Source organism: Penicillium arizonense, assembly GCF_001773325.1.
Source record: "Penicillium arizonense strain CBS 141311 chromosome Unknown PENARI_contig003, whole genome shotgun sequence".
NCBI lineage: Eukaryota > Fungi > Ascomycota > Eurotiomycetes > Eurotiales > Aspergillaceae > Penicillium > Penicillium arizonense.
Genome location: NW_019173280.1, coordinates 2,297,544 through 2,308,148, shown reverse-complemented (window position 1 = coordinate 2,308,148; position 10,605 = coordinate 2,297,544). Strand labels below are relative to the sequence as shown.

Below are 10,605 nucleotides of genomic sequence, written 5' to 3'. Positions count from 1 at the left end.
TGTACTTCCTACTGCTGCGCGGTCCCTCTTTTTCCCCACCTGCTCCGCTATTCTCACTGCTTGTGATGTGGGTCATATTATGAATTCCCGTCGCCACCTTTGCTGCCCCGACCTCCTATTCCCCGCTCACCTTTTACTCTGCGTCTACCCTTATACTAAACACTTAATACAGATGTCTTCTTCCCGGTTCAGGCCGACTCGTCCTCATACGCCAACTACCAAAGCCTCAGTAGATGAAGAATCGGGAACAATCGTATTACAAGACGACTTAAAAATGCGAAGACTCTCAGCAGCCTGCAAAGAGTGTCAGCGTCGGCGGACCAAAGTAAGGATCCTAAATCATATCGCATACTTAGCTATTAACTTATTGATGTCTCAAACAATAGTGCAGTTCTGGAAATCCGTGCTTGGAATGCACGAAGCATGGCTCTATTTGCATATTAGATAAGAGCTCCGACAAGCGACGCAAAAGCTACGTAAGGAAGATGGACGAAGAACTTGGTTACTATCAGAGGTTTTTGGACGACTTTCTGAGGGCAATCCGGAAATCTAATGATGATGACGTCCATCACATCATCAATATTGTGCGGTCGGGGTCATCAACCAGTGGAATACAATTTGAGGTGGACGACGTTCTTATGGGGAATAATCATTCTGGGCCCGCAGTATGATTTATGCAAAACCACTCAACAAAGCTCTGAGCGGATTTCACAGATGGCTGCTGATGCGGGAGTCGACCTGATTTATATATTCTCATACTCGCCGGACCTGCAGATGCCAGTATTCTCTGCAAATGTATTACAGTTAATTTACGAAACTTTCCATCACGTGAGGAACCCTTTCAATACGATTCAGTATTTGAATCCGAGCTAATCCTGGACTGGATTAGTGTGTTTCGGAACTGGGCTCGAGACAGATTCTGTGAGAACAAAGTGGTGAAACTAACTTCGAGCCATCCTGTACACCCTGGCGCCATGTAGAGCTCTTTTTTGGTCGGGCTGACAGTCGCTCTTTAGTTGAGGGGAGTTGTTTCCAATTGAAATTTTGCTACATTCCCTTACCGTACAAAAACTGCGTTGAATGACATAGTTGCACCCCACGGGTGTTGCAAAAACAAGCTACTGTTGATATGTGCCGCTGGGCAGCGGTTCGATTCTGTTCTAGCCACTGTAGTTCTTATTCTAAACATAACGACGCGGCGACTAGGTGCCCAAGTATCACTCAGAGCGCTTCATTCATCCGACGATTTGTTCTCTCTTTCCTGATACAGAATATGACCAGTATAGCGCCCCTGTTCATCGTGGTAGATATGTGCTGTTTGAGCCTTGTTGTTTTTGAATTGTTCCTCGGTTGCAAACAGTGCTGTGGCATGCGGCCTAAGGTCGGTATGACTCGTGTGCGATGGGTTTCTGTAGTGGTTAGATTTCAGTACGGCAATTTCAGTTACACTTAACATTAATATAGTCCTTACTTGAGGATGGCTATGGTGAAGTGTGCTAAGTCAGGCTTCTGAGTAGCGTCTTCGATGAGGCTAAGCGTGAGATTGCGCAAATCAGAATTGCGAATCCTCTGCGTCAGCTTGACGGCATGCCGAGGAATAGGAGACATGGTGGGCTTCAAGTCTCTTATAGAACTCGTAGGTTGTATAGAATATCAACGAGTAGTAATCTTTTTAGACCTAGTTACGTCTTTGGGGAACATAATCTTGCTGATTTATATGTTTGTCCTGAGATTGTGTGAGTCTGCTTTTACCGCCTCAACTTGAGTAGGGTTTCTTGATCTTGCATTGTGCTCCAATAAATATGGTGTCTTTTGAGAATGCATAAGCGCCCGATTCATTGCTTTGTGGTGGTGTACCAATGACCAATCATTTGCCGCCAAAAAGTCTCAAGCGTTAAAACAGATCATGTGATTGGCTATCGTATGCGAGTTGTTGCCACGTCATCTGTCCCTAGGCGCGTCGGACATCCGATCACAGTCTGTACTCTTGATAATATCTACCCAATAGCCACAGACAAGTTTGTTTCATCTGATGAAACTTGCCTGGATACTTTCCCGGCGCACTGTCCCCTTGAGGAGCAACCCACGACTTCGTGTTATTTCTAAGTCTATGTCTACCCATCCAGACAAGAGTCAGATGGACCAGCCCCTATATATTTCCCCCGTTGATGCGGAACCACTTAATCGCTACCGACAAGGCGGTTACCACCCAGTCGTCCTGGGTGAACACCTGAAAGCTGGAAGGTATAAGGTGTTGCATAAATTAGGATGGGGAGGTTACTCAACAGTTTGGGCGGCGAGAGATCAAAGGTTGTACAAAATTATGAGACTCACGGTAATTCTAGCTAACATAAAGTTCTACCTGATTGCAGGAAAGAGATCTATGTTGCTGTCAAGATTTCTGTTGCAGAAAAGGACCATGATGGGGAAACGCGAGAGCTCCAAACTATGAAGAAGTTGGCATCTCATCGTCCTCGTCTCAGACATACGCTGTACATGCTTGATAACTTCGATTTAAAGGGTCCCAATGGACATCATAACTGCCTAGTTTATGAGCTTCTAGGGCCTAACATCCCGGACACAATTGATGCACACTTTCCCGATGGGAGACTCCCTGGGAAGCTCGCCAAAGTTATTGCGAAGCAAAGTCTTATTGGGCTTGATAGCTTGCACCAACAAAATATTGGACATGGTGGTAGGTCACTCTGTTGGGAACATTTTGAACTATTCTCACATAATATAGATCTGCATACCCGCAATTTGGCCTTCACTATGCCTTACATGGACAATGTAACCGAAGAGGAATTTATTGAGATGTTAGGAAAACCAGAAATTGGCTATGTCCGAAGGAGCGACGGGAAGGAACTGGAGCCTGGCATACCCGAGTATATCGTTAGGCCTACCTCATATCAGACGCATTCTTGGAATTCGGCCCAGTCGATCAAGATAATCGACTTCGGTGAATCATTCTTACCCACGGCAGTTCCTCGAACACTACACACGCCTCTAGCTATTCGGGCACCTGAAGTTATATTTCAAGATCGCATTGATTATCGTGTTGATTTGTGGAGCATGGGATGCATGGTGGGTGAACTCAACCAGGGCCAAACGCTGAACAACAGTAAACTGATAGGTACGACAGCTCTTTGAACTTTTCGTGGGACAACCGCCTTTCGACACCTTCTTGATAACGCCTAAGATCCTCGTTAGCCAAATGCGAGAGATGGCAAGTGACGACCTACCTGAAAGGTGGCACGAGATATGGGATACGATGAACGCAGGAGACGGCAGAATCATAGAAAGCACGGGGCCCAACTTGCAGGAATGGCTAGAAGAAGTGTACTTTGATGGCTCACAGAGTCCCGATCTCACCAGAGAAGATATCGCGAGGCTGGGGCAAATCATCGGAAAGTTATTGCAGTTTGAACCGTCAGCAAGGGCGTCAGCTAGACAAGTTCTAGATGACCCTTGGTTTAATGAGTAAATGGCCCACGACAAGCGGTCGTTCTGTCGAGAGTGCGCGGGAACTCGGTTTCAACCGCGGCTGCATCTAGGACCTTTCTAATATTTCTTCGATCTTCAAGCCTGCGTGTCGAAAATGACCTTTAGCGCTTTCTTCTTTTGCACCAACAGTATCAATACACCATGTGAGGAAGGCATCAAATCCTTGATCAGGATCTGCTTCATAGTAGCCCCAGTTGCGTTTAATGAAAGCTTTTAGCTCAGCGAAAAACTCCTCAATCGGATTTAAGTCGGGTGAGTAGGGCGGTAGATAAATCAATATCACCCCCGCGTCCGCACACATCTGCGCAAACGATGCATTGTCCATAGCCACAACAGATTTAGGCTCGGGCCATTTTCCGCAGTGCTGAAAGCTGGGCTATGAAGTCTTCAAACATAGTAGCATCCGTTGAACCGCGAAAGACACGCGTTTTCGCAACCACCACGACACTAAAATTGACCCAGTCTAGGCACCCGGGCGATCAGGAAGATACTGGTTCATATTTTATGCACTGCCCCGAAGCGGCTCAGCCTATCGTAACCGTTCTCGGGGTTGTTCTGGAACGCCGGGGTCAAGTAAATGGTGGTTCAACCCTATTGCATTATCGTCTCCAATCTACAGTTTACAACAGTTCATCTCGAACCCATCACACGTTCCCACTGAGTGCATACTTCAAGAACGGTCAACGTTGGGCAAACTTTCCACCATTGAACATAAACACACACATTTTCTTGACTGGACGGGTCTTCGGCGTCACCAAGGAAAATCGCCAATTAGCTGTCATTACGGACGATGTACATTTCCTTCCTACTTTGTCACAGTCCTTGCCCCCAACCCCATCTCCAAAGCCCAATAAACGGAAACGCCATGATCGCTGGTCCCAAAGGGCTACGCCTCGCACAACCTCGACATCAGTGACCGTGTTGGAAAATGAGTTGACCTCAGCCGTCCAACAATCATACGACCCCACTGAAGCCACTCTCCCCACTGAAGATGAAGACACGCAAATCACCTGGATAGATACAGCTGAGGACATAGGAACCTCTCCACCAGCTAGCTCCCCTTTGCCGGAGCGACGTTCACAGAGAGCGCGCAAAGCATCGTACACATGCTGATATTCATGCCGACTCGAATTAGTGGGATTGGAACCCCAAGCGATTTCATTTGCGTTTTCCGCCTTTGATATGTTGTATGTTTTGCCTTCCCCAGCAGTTCCCTTGTTTTGCAGACGAGGTCCGAACTCATCAGTTCAACTCTCTTCCTCTTGCTTCTGCTCCTTTTGTGTTTCTGCTGACTTCATGCGCGCTACTTATTTTCCCATTTTTGCTCTTTTGCTGCCTGCTTGGACGTAGTCTGTATTGCCTTCAGGATTCGAGAGCTTTGTTGGCAGCTATGTGTACGTTCACGTCCTATGATGGTGTCGCTGCTTTTTGAACCGTCCTTGTTCGAAAGTGCTTCGCTCCACTCGTTCACTCAGATTCCCTGGGAAAAGGTTCATGCAGCAGTCCTGCGGCCTAGCTAGTGAATCCATCCGTTTGAAAAGCCATGGTTTCGTATTACTTGTGCAGTAGCTGCATGTACTCTTGTTACACTTGTTTCCGTATTATATTACTCCCAATGCCTACGCCATTGTAGTGCTGGCTCCTGTCCCAAGACACAATCTGCTTACCTAACCGGATAATGGAATAAACTATATAAAATGACATCTGTTCTCTCTCTTTCTAGTTTCTACGAGCAACGTACAGTCTCATCAAGCTTCAGAACTCCAGTGTCACATTGGCTCAATTCGACGTATTGAAAGACAAGGAGTGATGCACTAAAAGTGGTATCTTAGCCATCAGAAAGCTAAGTCCTATGTAGTACAAAATAATGCCATCCACGCGACCATTCACCGTCCTCGTCACAAGCCAAAACTGTCATATCACCACCTGACTCTGTTCTCGTATACAGCATCCTCAAATTGGTGAACCATGAGTCCGCAGTTCAGTGATAAGTTTCTCAACACGCTGACTGATTTCGTCACGGATAGCCCGCACAGCTTCCAAGCCTTGCCCGGCAGGATCTTCAAGCTGCCAATCGAGATAGCGCTTGCCCGGGAAGAAGGGACAAACATCCCCACAACCCATGGTAATGACAACATCGCTGGCCTGTACCGCATCGGCAGTTAGGATCTTGGGGTTTTGGTTGCTGAGGTCGATCCCTTCTTCACGCATGGCTTCGACGACAGCGGGATTGATAGAGTCGGCTGGGGCAGATCCAGCGGAGCGCACTTCAATGCTGTCACCTGCGAGATGACAGAGGAAACCGGCGGCCATTTGCGAGCGACCAGCGTTGTGAACGCAGACAAATAAGACACTGGGCTTATTAGACATGATGGGCGTGCTTTTCGAGTGGTTGGTTGTGCAGCCCTAGCGAGTAAGCTAGCTGAACAAGAGAGATACGATTATCTCGATAGTAGGACTGGTGGTTATGAACAGAGAGTGCCCTCAAGTAATATCATGAATGAAAGGAAAGTGAATATGGTGATATCTCTATTATTTCAGGACAAGCAGTAGGCGCAAAGTGGCTGTGGTTGGGATCTTATACAGGACGTGTCGGCGGAAAAAGGGAGAATTAATAACGCGTCGTTCTAGGACAATCTTTTATAGACGATTGTCGTCCGATAAGTCAATAGCTTTCAATCAGGGCCGATTCCCGATTCGTGAACTGTCCGCGCCGTTCTTAGCGGGATCAGCATACAAGATAGACCCTACAGGGCTATAGTAAATACTACTGTCTGCTCATTTAAAATATAATCTTAGGCATTCGTTACGAAGAAATTTGCACTAGCAGGTAGTGTTATATCTCTATTACGAGCTACGTAGGGCACGACATTAAAAACGGCTTTGCATCGTCAGTTCTATGCTTACCCCCTTGATAGAAACCTGTATGTCACTCTGACCCTTTCATTGGTCGAGAATTTTTAAAGGAAGAATTCAGCATTTCCATTATGACAAATCACTTACCTAGCCCTATGTCACTCCTTGATTATAATTGGACCATTTTAGGAGACTGTCACCTGCTCGATATGATTGGCTAACACAAATCACCACTCTAACTCTATCAAGATCAACCATACATTCCCTCTTTTAAGACGAAACTCCGGATTCTGCATATATAAGAGCCTGCTCGGCTCCGTTGGTACAGATTTCCGAGCAATCATTGTCTTACTATTGGATTTCCTCGAGTTTCGTCAATTCAGCAGAAGCTATTCGTAGAAGCACCTTACGCACTTAATCTGCCAGTGCCTGAGATGGCTACAAGCATTCAGGCAAACTTGCCTACGCAGGCTGAACCGTCCCACGAAACCGAAACAACAGCTATTAATCAGCCAACCAATCCCACGGCCGAGGATGTTGAAAAACAAAAGACAAACGAATCTGGGCAGACTACGACCAAGCAATCAGCCTTTAAAGGGCTCGGCTGGCTAGATCGTTTTCTGGCCGTATGGATCTTCCTTGCCATGGCCATCGGAATCATCTTGGGAAATTTCGTGGAAAGTACGGGACCGGCCCTCCAGAAGGGAAAGTTCGTTGGGGTGTCTGTTCCAATAGGTATCTACTCCTTTCTTGCTAGTACAATCTTTAACTAACCGTTGCAAGCGATCGGTCTCCTGGTCATGATGTATCCTATTTTGTGTAAAGTGCGATACGAGTCTTTACACCACGTCTTCCGAGAGCGTGGTATTTGGATCCAGATTGCATTTAGTGTCTTTGTTAACTGGATTATTGCGCCTTTTTTGATGGTGAGACCTTTTTCGACTTCGTCACAGCGAAACTTGCTAACAATATACTTCCCTAGCTTGCACTGGCATGGGCTTTTCTACCAGATGAACCGGAGCTTCGAGAAGGTTTGATTTTAGTTGGACTGGCCAGATGCATTGCTATGGTACGTTACTTTTTCTCTACGATGTGCCCGAACTGGACTAATTCTTATTGCTGACAGGTTCTTATATGGACTGGTCTCGCTGGCGGCGATAGTGAATACTGCGCTATCCTCGTTGCGGTTAACTCACTACTGCAAATGGTGCTCTTTGCACCCTTGGCCATTTTCTTTATCCAGATCATCAGTCATTCTGGTAGTCAAGTAACACTATCTTACTCGGCCGCTGCCACAAGCGTGGCAGTTTTCCTTGGCATCCCTCTTGGTGCTGCAATCATTACTCGCATTGCCCTCCGAAAGTTCACCAGCCCACGTTGGTACGACCAGGTTTTCCTAAAGTGGGCTGGCCCGTGGTCGCTTCTTGGACTCCTCTTCACGATCCTGGTGTTATTTGCATCCCAGGGCCGACAGGTGGTTCATCAAATTGTATCGGTGGTCCGCGTTGCCGCTCCGCTTATAGTTTATTTTATCATTGTCTTCTTCGTGACCCTTCTTGTAACCTACAAGCTCGGGTTTGGTTACAAGTTAGCTGCCACACAAAGTTTCACCGCCGCCAGCAATAATTTCGAGCTTGCGATTGCTGTGGCTGTCGCGACTTTTGGTGCCAACAGCAACCAGGCGCTTGCCTCTACTGTCGGGCCACTGATCGAGGTCCCGGTACTGCTTGGCCTTGTTTATGTCGTCAAATTCATAGCCAAACGAGTTGGCTGGAAGGACTGAAGCGAAAAGGAAAAAAAAATCTCCCGCCTGGCAGCTCAATTAAACTTTAGGAATCTCTTTTCTTCGTTTGTTATTGGTATCTACCTTTGCGATTTCAAGCATTTACGGTGAAGAAGCTAGAGCCTGAAGGCATGCACCTACTATGGGTAAATACTATTAATAATGAATACTTGAATACTGACCAATATTGCATGAACAAGGCTAGATACAATCTATGAGAAAATCGGGGAGATATGGACTGATTTATAATTCAAATGATTCTGGAGACGCGCAAGTGGCGTTTCCGTCTGCATTCGTTGCAGCTGATAAATCGAAGCTGCTTCAGTGATGCGCATTAGCCTGGGTATCAATTCCTAGGTTCTAGTCGCTAGTAGTCTATCACGGGGCTTTGATTAATTTAACAGATTGTCAGCTGACTGGGATATTTTCACAGTTACCATTTATGTATCTGTTCTTTTAGCAATTTGGGGGCGGCTGGGTGACAGGTCCTATGACAAATAGGCTTCGCGGTGACATTCCGTTGACAAACGGTGACATACCAGAAAGAATCAATCGGCCAATCAGTGGACACTGTGGGCTGCCTTTCGTCACATCGACGACGTTATAGATGTGGCATCGCTAAATAGACTTCAGATAACACGTGTAGTATATAATTAGGCTTGATCCCTTCACATTATGTCCTTGACACGAAGCACTCGTATAGTCTCCACTTAACCGGCGTTCAAAGCTCAACGGAATGGATTCGAATGATACCTATCGTCGTGTGCAAGACCGCTACGCTGAAGTTGCGAGGCAGACCGACCCTCATAGCCAAAAAGATCATGAACGCAAAGTCGCAAGTGCGTTTGGGTATGATCTTGAGGATCTGCGTTCTATCCCAGAGAATGCGAATTTAGGTGTCAGCTGTGGGAATCCATTGGCAACAGCAAACATAGCTGTGGTAGGTATTATCCCGGTCGCCTATGAGCGTTGATTTTAATATCTACGTATAGGGCGAGACTGTGATTGATTTGGGTAGTGGTGGCGGCATTGACGTTTTGCTAGCGGCAAAAAAGGTTGGAGTGGAAGGAAAGGCCATTGGTATTGATATGACCAAGGTACGCACATCGTTTCCTGCCTATCTAACTTTAATTCTGACTTAAAACTGGCAGGAAATGCTGGAACTCGCACGTCGGAACGCAAAGAACGCCGGTGCCAATAATGCGTCCTTCATCGAAGCGTTCATTACTTCCATACCGTTACCATCGTCCACCGCTGATTGCATCATCAGTAATTGTGTGATAAACTTAGTGCCGGAAATCGAAAAGCCTCTAGTCTTTCAGGAAATGTTTCGTCTACTGAAGCCGGGAGGTAGGGTTGCCATCAGCGACATCCTGGCAAAGCGGGAGCTTCCGATGGAGATCAAGAAGGATCTTTCCTTATATGTTGGCTGTATAGCTGGTGCTAGCCAGGTTGCCGACTATGAAAGATATCTGAAAGAAGCAGGGTTCCAAGGTATCCATACTATATTTCTCGGGGTCTTCCTCATTCGATTTTGTCCTAATCTGTATATTATAGATGCAGTGATCCTGAATACTAATGCCGACCTCAATGTTTATAAGGAAAAATGGAAGAGTGAGAGAGCTAATAGACCGGCCCCTACGAGCTCATGCTGTGATCCGATGAACCGCAGTACCAGCAGGGAGATACACAATCTGCCGGATGTGGATTTCAACATTTGGACTGGTGAGTGGATCTACAAAGAAACATAGTATCGAGGCATCACTAACAACTCCCCGCCTGGTTCTCGTTAAATAGACTCTTTCAAAATATTTGCCGTAAAGCCCGACACTCATGACTGAACGTTTTTTAAATTGAATTCCAGCCCTGCAAGCCTTCTGTTTCACGCAGATGGAACTATTCAACATAGCTTGTGCAGCGCTGGTAATTAGGTAGCCTTGTATAGGGCGAATTAATTGTTTTAATGTTTATGCTACATGTTATCAATTTGTGTCGCATCCGATTTACGGACTTTGCTTAAGCTGAATCGTCGACAAGGAAGAATGACAGGCCTATTATGCCCAGCGTTTCGCGTTACAAGGGATTTATAATATCTCCATCAGACTTAAATGAAATTTGGACTCAATATTTGTTTGTGTATTAAAAAGAGATCTCCGTGAGAACCGCAAACAGAACCCCGATATCAACCCTACAGTCTTCCGATTGTGTACGGCCCAGTCTGAAACCGCAACGAATCCTGATATCGATCTCCATGTCATCGTATTGTCTCTTGTTGAATTGCAAGATCAGTCTGTAAGCCACAGAACAGAGCATAGATCTATCCTCTCTTGCCGTTTCGTCTGTTAACACAGGCCAGAGTGTCAGAGAATATGCTGGTTGAAACCTATCGCAGATCATTGTTTCAGTTCCTGCAGTATCTAGAGGATCGTAAAACGACGACAAAGTCGGAAAATACGTTGGTG

The 10,605-nt window shown here is 46.2% G+C and overlaps 6 protein-coding genes across 6 annotated transcripts; 4 read left to right on the top strand and 2 right to left on the bottom strand.

The window, feature by feature from the left end:
• Nucleotides 1-172: 172 nt before the first annotated feature.
• PENARI_c003G01336 (uncharacterized protein) lies at nt 173-442 on the top strand (the record flags this gene model as incomplete). The annotated part of the gene is made up of 3 exons (XM_022628090.1): nt 173-229; nt 283-325; nt 387-442. Coding segments are annotated over 3 exons (156 nt in total), but the record flags the coding sequence as incomplete, so codon positions are not given.
• A 789-nt stretch (nt 443-1,231) lies between these two features.
• Nucleotides 1,232-1,608, bottom strand: PENARI_c003G06131 (uncharacterized protein; the record flags this gene model as incomplete). The annotated part of the gene is made up of 2 exons (XM_022628423.1): nt 1,232-1,409; nt 1,472-1,608. The coding sequence occupies 2 exons, from the start codon at nt 1,606-1,608 to the stop codon at nt 1,232-1,234; spliced, it is 315 nt and encodes a 104-aa protein (XP_022491775.1).
• Nucleotides 1,609-2,110: 502 nt separating this feature from the next.
• Nucleotides 2,111-3,484, top strand: PENARI_c003G08777 (uncharacterized protein; the record flags this gene model as incomplete). The annotated part of the gene is made up of 4 exons (XM_022628610.1): nt 2,111-2,244; nt 2,373-2,695; nt 2,744-3,084; nt 3,143-3,484. The coding sequence occupies 4 exons, from the start codon at nt 2,111-2,113 to the stop codon at nt 3,482-3,484; spliced, it is 1,140 nt and encodes a 379-aa protein (XP_022491542.1).
• Nucleotides 3,485-5,457: 1,973 nt separating this feature from the next.
• On the bottom strand, nt 5,458-5,874 carry PENARI_c003G00539 (arsenate reductase ArsC; the record flags this gene model as incomplete). The annotated part of the gene is made up of 1 exon (XM_022628033.1): nt 5,458-5,874. One exon carries the CDS (start codon nt 5,872-5,874, stop codon nt 5,458-5,460), a length of 417 nt encoding a protein of 138 aa, XP_022491716.1.
• Nucleotides 5,875-6,794: 920 nt separating this feature from the next.
• On the top strand, nt 6,795-8,143 carry PENARI_c003G02241 (arsenic resistance protein; the record flags this gene model as incomplete). Its single annotated transcript, XM_022628159.1, has 4 exons — nt 6,795-7,095; nt 7,144-7,286; nt 7,343-7,429; nt 7,487-8,143. The coding sequence occupies 4 exons, from the start codon at nt 6,795-6,797 to the stop codon at nt 8,141-8,143; spliced, it is 1,188 nt and encodes a 395-aa protein (XP_022491714.1).
• Nucleotides 8,144-8,879: 736 nt separating this feature from the next.
• Nucleotides 8,880-9,984, top strand: PENARI_c003G04032 (uncharacterized protein; the record flags this gene model as incomplete). The annotated part of the gene is made up of 5 exons (XM_022628270.1): nt 8,880-9,083; nt 9,136-9,240; nt 9,295-9,637; nt 9,701-9,868; nt 9,941-9,984. 5 exons carry the CDS (start codon nt 8,880-8,882, stop codon nt 9,982-9,984), a joined length of 864 nt encoding a protein of 287 aa, XP_022491376.1.
• Nucleotides 9,985-10,605: the final 621 nt, after the last annotated feature.